We start from the raw sequence: 12,393 nt of genomic DNA on the forward strand, positions 1-12,393 counted from the left end.
AAAAAGTAAATGAATATTTGAAGTCACTTTTTGTTTGTTTACTACTGTATATCATTTTTTGTGGTATGAAAAAAAAATCTTAAAAAACTAAAAGACTGTGAATGCATATCAAGTATAGATTGTTGGATTTATTTTTATTGTTATCTAATATTTTTTTTCCACAAGCGTCTCTTTCAGGTATGCGTCATTTTATACTAGCAATGTTGCCGTTTTAGTACAGTTCAGTTGTTTCTACCCCTGATGCACATTCCGGCTGTTTTGTCTAATTTGTACAGAAAATAAGATAAGGGACTTTTTTCTTTCAGGAGTTTTCTTTCGCCACCATCAGGCAATTAAACACCGTTAGACTTGAATTGAAAGAAAGTAAAAATAATTGTTTACTTCCCATGGTGATGATTTGTTTATTTATTTGGTACAATGGCTTGAGTCAACGATCACTTGACTTACCTATCACTCAATATCAACAACGTATCTTAAACTGCACAAGCTGTTTGCGCTAGTTTTCACATCACCCCAGTACTGAAGACCATTTGCAGCATTTATTAAATAAATAAATAAATAAATGCTCACCGGTTTAACGTCCTCCAAGTGACTGTATATCACGTTGAAACAAAAGAAATTATGCAAAGATTATACACGTATTAATAAAGTGTCAGCATACCACACAAGCAACCGCGGGATTAAAAAAAAAAAAAAAAAAAAAAAAAGTTAAACTGCACGAAATGCGACATATTCATATGAATTTAATCATTGACAAACTTTTTGGGACAATAAGTACTATCTTTAGATACATCCTTTGTGGTGGTCCATTGTGAATTTGTACCGGAAGAATTTACACAATTCGATGTACAATGGTTTAATAAAAGCAAAAACATTTATAAAAACGGTGCAACAAATATACAGCATATCAAAATTAATTAATGTCTTTTCAACGTCTCCGGTTTGGTGTAAATGTGGCGGATATGAACATCAGAGAGTAGAGTTTTATCTATTCAGTCATTTAAGACCATGTCATGTAAAGATTTGAAGCACCTGTGGTTTGAAAGCCTTTCGGGCGCCTTTAATGTCTGTCGGACATTTTGACACATACCACATGAAACCAGAATAAATATTTGTCAGCGATTCAAATAAGGTTGGTCGTTTATTGACGTTGATATACTCGTACGTTGCAGATATTCTGCGGCAGTTTTCCTAAGCAAACAAAAGTTCCTCCTCAGTCAATAAACGGTGTGTCACAACGTTACCCTGAACACCACACGGACATGTAGTCTGGCGGCAGCGGAGCGTCGCAGCCAGTGGCAGCTGGGAATGTGAGGGCTCTGGCTGCTCCGCTATTTCGGGAACGAGTTCTGGAGAAGTGGCCGGGAAGCAGCGCGTACCCGGTCTCAATCGTTAGCTTTTACTTCAGGACCCTGGAGCGGTCCGAAGTCGTCGAATCCTCTCAACTCGTTCAATGCTCAGCGCGCTGGAGGAAACCGACCGGAGCGTCGTCTCGGTTCGCTGTGTTTGGACCTGCTCGCTGCAAGTCTGGTGGAGCCCTTGTTGAGACGTTAGCAGTCGTACGCCTTTAACCGAACCTATAATTCATGATTTCCGCTGCTTCCCAGCCTCCAACCCACTCATGCCGACGATGGACTGAAACCTGCGGCGGGGGCGAACGACTCAACCTGCCGCGATTCTCCTGCCTGTAAATAAATAAATGATAGAGGATACGATGACCCTGCTGTCCCTGCTCGGTCGTATCATGCGTTATTTTCTGCTAAGACCGGAGACCTTGTTCCTGCTGTGCATCAGCCTGGCACTATGGAGTTACTTCTTCCACACGGACGAGGTGAAGACCATCGTCAAGTCCAGCCGGGATGCGGTGAAGATGGTGAAGGGGAAAGTGGCCGAGATGATGCAGAACGAGCGCTTCGGGGGGCTTGACGTCCTGGACGCGGAGTTCTCCAAGACCTGGGAGTTGAAGAGCAACAACGTCGCCGTGTACTCCATCCAAGGCCGGCGAGACCACATGGAGGACAGGTTCCAGGTGCTCACCGACGTCGTCAACAAGACTCACCCATCTATATTTGGGATTTTTGACGGACACGGTGGAGAGGTGAGTGATCGCTGCCAGTAGTGTTGTTGAAGCGCCATGAAACACCTCGTCTGGCTCTCCGAGCCTTTTAAGGTTGCTCAACTCCAAGCCTCTCACTGGTACCTGATATGTGAACTTGTTTGAATTCATTTGAAAATACTGCTGAAGTTCTTGGCTTCATCTACCTCCAGATAAAGGTATGGTAGATTTTATTGTCAATTTAGAATTGAAATGTAATTACGGTGGTGACATATACAACATTAAACAACAAAAACACAAGTGTAGAGTTGACAGTGAGAGTGCAAACAATGAAAGTGCAACAGGGAGTGTGGATGTGTGTGTGTATGAGTGTGCATATGTGAATCAATGAACACATCAGTCCCTGAAATTCTAACATCTTACTGTCCATACTGTGGCGGAGATAAAGGGGGCAGCGTGGTAGAGAGGTCAGCCACCTGATGTCCTGGTGGATGAAGCTGTCCTTCAGTCGACTGGTTGGGCTGCCCAGACCGTTTTCCTGATGGTAGCAGAGTGAAAAGGATGTGTAGCAGACGCAAACAAAGAGAACTAACTGAGCTGTTGTGAGTCTCTCCTCAATCCTCCAATTGGTCCCCTCTCTTCAATATTAACACGAGATTTGGGGATCTTTCAACCTGAACAGTTTAAAGAAGCATTTGCTGTTATATGCATAAACTTAAACCAGAACGACCTAAAGAGTGATTGGTGATGTCGGCAACAATGAGAGTGAAATTGTTTATTATTGATTTTCTATTTTTATTATTGCCTGTTATTGATTTGAGTTGACATCATTTTCATCCGGGCAAGATGGTTCTCTTAAAGGCTCTTTTCCGTTTCTCTTGAGCACCATTTTCCCTACCCTTCCCTTCAATTTTTAGACACACAGCCGAAATAATGTGAATAAAACCAAACTCTTGCCTGTGCTCTGAACTCGAAGGGTCACATTTTTATTCTCTTGCCATCAGTTAAAGACCAAAAAGTGTCGCTGTAACTGTACAATAGGTGGTTGTCTTGATAGTTCAGCCCGTCCAGCGTGACAGATGATGTCATGATGGCAGACGAAGTCTTGACTTGCCTCCAATGATACACGCCTAGAAGAAAAAGAACTTTTCTGTTCTTGACCTTCTCAGGAGTCAAACTCAATATAAATCATACTTTATAAATTACTACACCCTTCATCATATTTATTTTAGTGTTTGAATTTCCGTTTTGTGCTGCTCACTGCCGACAGGCTTATAATGAAGAAGTGATGATCATTTGTTTCCCTAGCTGTTGTTGCTCAGAGATGCACCAGACAGTGCTCTAATCTTGGAAGTCAGAGAGAGAATTTCAAGATGACACCGTGCTCATGTCCAGATTTTCTGTGGGATTAACACAAGCCTTGGACTTTGCTCTGTTTCTATTCCATGTCCCAAAATGTTAACCTTTTATCCTATAATCTAAAGTTATAATCTCATCGAGTAAACAAATGACCTTCTGTCCCTTCTATTGTGGTTGTTGAAGCCATCATTCATTCTTTCCTCACTGGAGCTCATAACTCTTTAATGTCTACTCTTGACTCTCTGTCTTTAGTTTGTATATGTTTAACGCGGATATGTTTCTGTGATCTGCAAAAATATTTATGCTTTTCTGTGCTAAACATTGAGCTGCCATGGTGAGCAGAGAGCTGATAGCACCTAAGGGTTTAACCAAGTTTTCATTCATGCTTTCATTGGATATGTGCCACACATTCTGCCATGCAGTCCCGAATTCACAAATGGAATCTCATTTTTGTATTCCCCCTTTAAGAGGTTTCAATGTTGTCAAGAGGTAATTCAAAGTATTGAGCATCATAGCAACAGCAACAGTCATCAATCACAAGGTTTTTTTCCTTTAAATACAGGCTTTTTCATCAAACAGCACAGTTGCTCTGCTGTTTTTATAATGACAGAAACTGTTTTTGTCCAGCCAAACTGCTGTGGTTTGACTAAGGCTGGATGATAACACTCTAAAAATAGGCACCTAAAGGCATAGAGAATATTCAATTTAAGGCAGTGCTGCTGACTGCTGCAGTTTATGACCAAAATTGGTCAATGGATTGTTTGTCTCTGCAGTATTTTCGCTGCACTTCTTTCCTCTGTGGATTTCCTCTCAACCTGTGCTCTGTAAACACAAGCATCAGAAAAAAGTAGGGAATCAATAGGCGTGTCAATGAGGATCCAGAGAAGCATCAAGTCAGATCATGTATGTGAGATTTTCATGTCAGTCTTGAATGTAACATGTTTTGATTTTGTCAAGTGTTGCAAGTCGGGGGGCACGAGTTCCATTTTCAAGTTGAGCACTGATTGTTGAAAAGGCTGACTTGCTTATTTTAAATTTTGTTTCATTGAAAAACAATGTCAGTGAACAGAGCTTCACTTCTTGAAATAACATTTAAATGTTCAATAAAATCTAAATAAATTGCCACCATTTACAAGAGTTAGAGTTGTCTTCTAAAAAACATATGAGACTGACTGTTATAGTCAGTTTCATATGGACAGAGATCAGGTTCTGTCCAAGAAACTTGGACTCATTCATTTGACCCAGGAGCAAAAGGAATTAATGGCCAAATGTGGAAACATTGTGGCTTTTAAGACTTTGAAATATGAATCTAAAATTACCTACGGCTTGCAGGAACAAGTGAACTAAAAACAAAACATTCTACCCCAGCTCTCAAGTTTTGATCTCAGCACTGCTGTGGCAACCACTGTAACACTGTGGCTGTAAAGGTATCAATGGTTTATGATGAATACTGGGTGGAATTGAGCTTAAATGACGTTTAGGGGAGGAACATTTATGAATATTGTTTTGTCTTTGTCATGTATAGGCAAAGTTTCCATTACATATTAACTAGTATAGCCACAGCATAAATTAGAGCCACCAGGCCTTCAGAAAAATGATCTATTTTTAATGATGAAATCTCACGTGATTAAACGTATGAAAAGAAGTCGAGACAAAGAAATAACACATCATGATATCTATCCCGAAAGAAACGTCAGAATGACTGAAGTCGGTTGCCCGCAGAACTACGCACATTCCTGCTCCACAAATGAACAGACGGTCCACGTGAGGACGGTTGCAGATAAGAGAGATATTTACTTCTCATGGTTATGTAAAAGTGTTTTTATTTTTTTATTGAAATCCTGGTGGAAACACTGATAGGTCTGCAAAATACATCTTTAACCAATATTCAAGGAATTCATATCAGCTATATTGTGAGAAATTATATGTAAATATATTGTACCTGTTTTACAGAATACGTCTATTGTGAGACTTTCTTTTTGTCCACTGTAGGCCACCGTAGTTTGAGATCAATGTGCTACAGCTTCCTGCTTGGGCTGATCGAGCTAAAATGAAGGTGTATCGAGGAATATGTTTCTTTCACTGACCACGTTATCTTTCTCTCAATTTCTTCACCATACCAGCAAGTAGTTTCTGAACCTGTGGTGATTCTCTCGCAACTCCGCCACATGTCACCTCACCTTCCTACTTTTGCTCAAAGAGAGGAACTGGCCCCTAAACGTGAGCGGACTCCTGCAGTGATGTATATTCTGGGCCATATATACTGCAGTGTCATCAGTGGACACTGTTTTTATGCCTGGGAAATACCCTGTTTTGCATGTGAGATGTTTAAAGTGCGCGTGTCACACGCTAACAGTGAGACTTGTACAAGCGCCTGGTTTCAGTCACTCAGGTTTTTCTTTGGGAACAAGTCGTGAGAGTGTTGATCCATGTGTGTTCTGGAGCTTGCAAACACAAGAAAATATGTAAAAAAGCTTGTCATAATGAGCACCGCAGTGTTCAGAATCCAAGTTGAGACACCTTCCTCACCAGAGGGCATCGATTACGTCTGAGAGAATCTGCTGTGTGGCCCAAGGCGACGTCCACATCAGATGGTTGGCTGAGGAATGTTTTAGCATCATCTATTTCTTATCGAATAAATGCTGTTTTAACCCGAAAAAGATGGCTGGGGGAAATCAATGGGTGCTAATTTAAAGTTGCAGCTCTGGGCTGTTTTTCAGGGCGGCACCATCGTGGACAAGGTAAATCGTGTGTGAAAGGCTGTTGCGTTAATTGGCAGGGAAACTGTTGCGTATATGTGATGCTGAAGATGGGGGAAAGTTAGCAAACATGAGCTCATGAATTAAAGATTTCCTGAGTGAATATCCTAATGCAGTCTGGGTCAGACAGATGTACTTCTGTAATGTCTGAAGTCCATCAGAGCTGCTTCTCTCATCTCTGCAGCGAAGAAGCAGCTCCAGGGAATTTCTGTTAACTGGTAACTCACTGAAACACCATTAATCTGCAGATCAAATTCCAACAGCAGTGCGACAACACTGCAAAATAGAGGAGACACTAAAGCCAAGACTGATAGGGGGCAGAAGTGCTGTTCAGAAATGTATATTATTGCGCAGTACAAGTGAGGCTTCAGATCCTAAATGCAAGTCAGGGACAATGATGTGGTACTGGATAAGTTACCTAACAAATACAGCAACGTTTTGACAGTGATTACCGATTCCGGCGTACATGCAAACATCAAACAAAATGTTCTGCATTTGATTGAATCCCGGCGGATTTCCTGCTTTGAGTCATGAGATGATTAATGTCACATGTCGATAGTTTGCTCTCTCCTCATCCGTTTTTCTTTTTAGCTACAGTAAAATATGTTCCTTTGAAACCGTTGAAGCAATGCCAGGCATTTTCTCTTCCAAAATATATTTCACCTTCATGAGCTAAAAATGACAATGGTGTGTTCATTTGATATTTTTGTAGTTTTGTAGTCTCCGCTCCTCAACAGTCAACTTACCTCCCAGCTCTGCCTCAGGTGAAAGTAGTCAGTTTATCAATGCTGTCTCTCACTGTGAAGCAGGATAATTGGCAGCAGAGATGACATGTAGGGATAATGATGTGCATTTAGTTTTGCTTCATGCTCAGTGCTGCTGTCTAGTCTCCTTGTAATGTTTGGGATTCAAACCTGTGGTTCATTTTGGGCAGTGCATGACAATTATTTTTCTTTATTTATTGTGTGACCATTACTTTCAGAAGAGAATGAAATGTGGATCAGCACCTCTTGATTGGGCTTTGTTTTTTGGTCAATAGAATCAACAGCAACACCATGTCAAACTCAAAAACTGAAGGTTGTTATGTTATTAATGTAATGTCTATTATTGATGGCCCACTAGTTGAAAGCAATCCTTCCTCTCATATGACCCATAATGCCCTGCAGCAGTGGAGGGCCTTTATGAACCAAAGGTTTGGATTCATAGTTTAAGATGGTCAGTTTCAAAATGGATGGGTACTGAATTCAGACGGACCAGGAAATTCCTGAGCCAACCAATGGAGATTTCTGAACCATGAACTGACACAGCACCAACAAAATGAGTGCCGTTGAGTGCTGACACCTTGGTGTCCCACCATATAGGTTCTCAACAAATAGAGGACATCTAATATAAAAGTACCCAACCCTGCCTGCACAGGGGGGAGAGGGAGCCGCCAAGGGGCCACACTGATGAGGAACCTGGCATAGCGTGTCGTACAGTCTTCCTCTAGGGGATGATGTTCTCTTGACTGAGGTAGTGCAAAAATAGCAGAAAACTCCTCCCTACTCTGGGAAAATAGGGTTGAGCCCCTTTGCTGCTTAACCTCAGGGGAGGACCTATATCTTCAATTCAGTCAGTGATAGGACACATCTGTTAGAGTATGGTCATCATTCTTGGCCTTAACAAGAGAAGTTTGGGTCGATGACGATGGATTGTAAGGTTAACATAAAGAACATACTTGAGATGCCACAGTAGGCCTGCACGAGAAATCGTGAGAAAATCTCGATTTCAATTTGATTTTAATTTCGATTCGCATTTAATGTACAAACTGACTAGATTTGCACCACAAATGCTACTTTTCTTTGTGAGTTTTACTTTCCCAAGCGGCTCTGCAAGCCACTACTTTCTGAGTTCCCACCATGCTCATGGCTTCACCTTCAGCCAATGACGAAGCGCCTTGTAGTCGCATATGTCACTGGTGACGTGAACGTGGTAATGATTCGATAGTTCGGCGACAGGATGGAAACTAAAGGAATATGGATGACAAACTGGGAACTAGCTACAAGAATCAGCCTCAAATGGAACTTGTTCCGAAAAAAAGGCTCGCATTCGGTTGTGTGGCTTTTGGATTCAAACCGGAGGACGAGAGTCAGTCTCATGTGTTTCCGCAAGGTAACACCACAAATCTTTATCAGCCCCTCAAACGTCATCTGTTTGGTGCTGCAACTTTCGTTGCATGGCTTATGTGTGCAATAAACTTCACATTTTCATGAGGAAAAAAAATCATGATTCATATTTTCCCCTGAATCGTGCAGACCTATGCCACAGTGCATCCATTTTCATGATAACCCTAAATAAAGACAATACAAGATCCGTATAAAAGTGCTGAAAGAGTGTTTTCCATAGCTAGCGTGAAGCTCCTAGAGATGCGGCGAGGAGATTGGTGTTGTTGTCTGCTTATGAAGTCGTCACTTGGTTGCCCACACCCTTTTTTTCCCCGCAGGCACTTAAGAGCTTGGACTTCATAGACACATTATGGTTTTGATTTTTCAAATAGTTTTCTGCCTGAAAGCACATGTTCATAGTTCCTTGCATTCCTTACAGTAAAGAATCTGCTTTCAGGTCAAGCTCACCTACACACATATGAGCACCATCCCATGGCTTCACAGTTCAATCACGATCTTCACACTTGACTACCTCTCTCTTGGTCCAAACAACTGCTCACACATCAGCACAAATCCAGTGTCTCTGCAGCCTTCAGAATTGCTTTAAATCTTGCCTTAGTGGAGAGTTTTATCAGTTAAATGGAGATAGATTTTGAGCTGACACGTGGGAATAACCTTCACGAAAGCGATCACCATGGGCGTCTGTGTAATGGCAGCGTGAGCCATTTGTTCCTGGCTAACATGCAGCGAGTCAGCTGTATTCTGCTCAGCCATGCCGTACAGTCGGGCTTTTGTCCTCAGGCGTGCCAGAATTACCTTAAACTACAGAGCACACAGAAGACAGTGTACCTGTTTAAATGGCTTTTTCTCTGTTTACCTCTTTGACTTGTGCTCTGCTCTTTAATTTAGTGTTGATGACTGTGGTTATGTGAAGCCTGGGGTCCTTAAAGGGATGACTATTTTTTTTTTGTAGGTAATATGTATGCTATTTATCTTGTGGAGTGACCTTTGTTCACACACACCTTGAATCCTTTCAGGTTAGAAAAGTGGACCAGCTGATGCTTGGTATTATGTCCATCAATTCTTAAAAGGGGATTGGTTTGAGGGCATTTAGTTAACGCACAAGAATTTTGAATTTCCCCCTGAGCGCAGTTTCAATTGCAGGATGAAAGGGAGAGACAGCATGTGACTAAATGCCTTTTCGACCCGACAGGATTAGAGGAATGGAGTCTGAAAATGAAGAACTTGAATGTGTTGCTCATTCTATAAGGCCATGTGATGCAAGCTCGCACAAGTAGATGCAATGCTGCGCTGTTGAAAGAAGTTGAGGCTTTCGTTTGGTTAGCTCGCTGTTCTGTGAAGCGAAACTAATGCGAGAGTAAATGTCCTCCGTCACTGACTTCTGCACATTTTTACATTGCATCCTTGTGTCTGTGTCAGAACAAGGCTGAATGGTATTGGCTGAACTAACAAGGGGGTTATTCAACCTGTTATGGTAGTTATGATTCAAGCTTTCATGCACGTCACGTGCCCCCTGCTGTCGAGCACATTACATCCATCTTCCAACCCGTGTGTCTCTCCATCCTGGTGTACTCTTCCGTTGCTTCCCTCCTACCTGGTACCTGTAGTCCCCACTCAGCCATACGTACCCTCACATCGGTGTCCTCCCACAAGGGCCCCTCCATTGGTGTGGCACTCTGGTAAGTGGTGCTCACCACGGTAGAAACAGAACCTTTAGAAGGTAGCTGTATCTAACCCGCGGTTGTCTGAAGTCCAACACCCTTGCAGGTCATCTCCTTTGACTGCTGTGGCACGACAATGAGGCTGAACTGCCACGCCCTTTTCCTGCTGCTCCAGTTGCCAATTTCAGTTCGCCAATTTCCACGCATCTGGGTGCTCCTCAGGCCAGAGTAGCTCTCTTTTTTTCCTGGCGTACTGCTCTATAGTTTCCTCCCACACTCTGTTATCTCCTCTGTTGGTCATCGAATGCCACACATCACTCTTTTAATTGCTTAATTTCTGCTAAAATGATTAAAGGAGGAGCTCCACTCTGTGTTTTGGTCAGTTTTTTTTAGCCATTTCAGAAAAGGTTACAGCCAAATTTAATGAGAAAATCAAATAATTCCGTCACTCACACATGCGCAATGTATTTTTGAATGAAAAACGAGGCAGCAGATGTTTATGTCTCAGCACAACATTCTGACTGCCACCTTCATGATTAGAGGAGTGCGAAGTAAAGGGCACACAAAAGGTTATATTCTTTAAAAATGAGCTTGAGGACTGCCAAGGCAGCCCATGACATTTTTAGGTGTCGCTTCCTCGTGGGGAAGTGTGATTCCATTATCGGTCATGACTGCAAAGCCCAGTCAGAAATACAAATTATTAACCGCTGCATGAACATTAAACCCTTTACCTTGCCATTGTGCGCTGCTTGGGTTTGACAGCCATTCACAAGTCATTTTGGATCTCAGAGTTTTCTTGAAAGATTTTAGTAGCACTGTATGTGGCAGAAAATGTATTTGTTTAAAAAATGTTTCCAGAAAGGGCTGGGCAATATGGCAAAAATATATCTATTTATGTTTTATGTTTCGATTTTTTTTTTATTTTTTTGTTTTTTTGTTTTTTTCACATTAACCTTCCCATGTTTTTATTCTATTTTGGGGGAATATCTTTAACATTCTTTGCCTCAGCTTGATAAGAACGATTCTTTATCTCTTCACATTTTAGAGCACTTTTTTTTTCTCTTTGTTTTTATCCCACTTCTAAACCACAAACTAAAACTTGTGAGACATCACTTTTGCCGTTAGCTCTGTTAGCTCTGTGCGACAGACAATCTTTGGCGTCGTGGGACCGGAAAGAAACGCTCTGTCGTGAAAGTGTGTGGTCAAGTTAGGGGCACATCAGGTTTAAAAATCGACTGGAAGTTGCGCATTTGACTGCCTTCTTTGCTGTGAGTGTGTGGGATGAGGAGCTTTGCACGCTGCACTGTGAGTGATGGACTAGTCACGTCAGCATAGATCTATAGTGTATAGACAGAATGTAACCGAATCCAAGTCATCTCCTCACGTCGGTAGGTTGTCAACACGTTTTTATTATTCATGATTTAATGTCATCATATCATCCACCTATATCTCCAGACAAATTAGGTGAAACTTGATCATTTCCCACGGCACACCAGTCTCACACTGGTCTATTACAATTTGGGTTTTTGTTCTGAGCTGGAGATGCTTTCCTGACCTCTCCTCTGTTCGCGTCTTCTCTCCTTACCCAGACTGCTGAATAATTGAGTGGGTTTCCGCTATAGGACTAAATATACACTCAAGTTGAAGCCACAAAGTTTCAGCGAAGATGCGACTTCAAGGTTAAAGGTTTTTTCTGAGCCAGCTGATGTTTGTGGACCAATTCTGGTTTGAAACGATATGCTTTTGCTGACTTTTAGTAAACACCCCCTCCTACTCCTCCCCTGGTTTTTTCCCGGTGTTTGTGTCTTCCAATTATTTTTGCCCACTTTCTCCCCTCTTGTCTTGTGTGGCACCCCCAGTTATCAGCAGTAATAAACTGGCCCACAGCCGCCCACTCCCTCTGTGGCGCACTGTCATCCATGCTTACTCAGACAGTTTTGTGGAGCGAACGTGCCTGTTGTTGGTGTTCCATTTTTCAAATGCCAAGCTGAACGTTTTCGCAGGCCTGGAGGTTGCACTGTCACTGCTGGCTTGTTCAAGAATGATGAGCTGATTCACTATCTTAAAGTGATGACACTTCATCTGAAGATGCTGCTGTCAGTGCTTGCTGTTGTTGTTTTAATGCATGAATATAATTGAAATCTAATGGTAACAAGACATTGGTCATAGTTTGCTTGCACTCCGGTCCAAGTTTGTCTTCATAGTGGGCTGTTTTTCAAGGTGAACCTGATGTTTCCAACGATGCTTTTATGTATGGTCTCATTCATCCTGGCCTTCACACGCTGAGGATTTGAATAAAGCTACCAGACTTGGAAACATTTCTCTTTAATTCCCAGTTTCTTCCCCTTAATCATTTTCTGGCTGAAAACCCTTGTTTAGCCCCATAATTCAGA

At 42.0% G+C, this 12,393-nt stretch overlaps 1 protein-coding gene across 1 annotated transcript in view; it reads left to right on the top strand.

Moving 5' to 3' along the window:
* Positions 1 to 1,244: 1,244 nt before the first annotated feature.
* ppm1lb (protein phosphatase, Mg2+/Mn2+ dependent, 1Lb) overlaps positions 1,245 to 12,393 on the top strand; it is a 40,666-nt gene continuing 29,517 nt past the window's right edge. Inside the window, exon 1 of the mRNA XM_053873237.1 lies at positions 1,245 to 2,098. Within this exon, the coding sequence (XP_053729212.1) occupies positions 1,700 to 2,098 (399 nt within the window). The 5' untranslated portion in view covers positions 1,245 to 1,699. The remainder of the gene's footprint in view (positions 2,099 to 12,393) is intronic.

This window comes from Synchiropus splendidus, chromosome 8 (assembly GCF_027744825.2).
Source record: "Synchiropus splendidus isolate RoL2022-P1 chromosome 8, RoL_Sspl_1.0, whole genome shotgun sequence".
Taxonomy (NCBI): Eukaryota; Metazoa; Chordata; class Actinopteri; order Syngnathiformes; family Callionymidae; genus Synchiropus; species Synchiropus splendidus.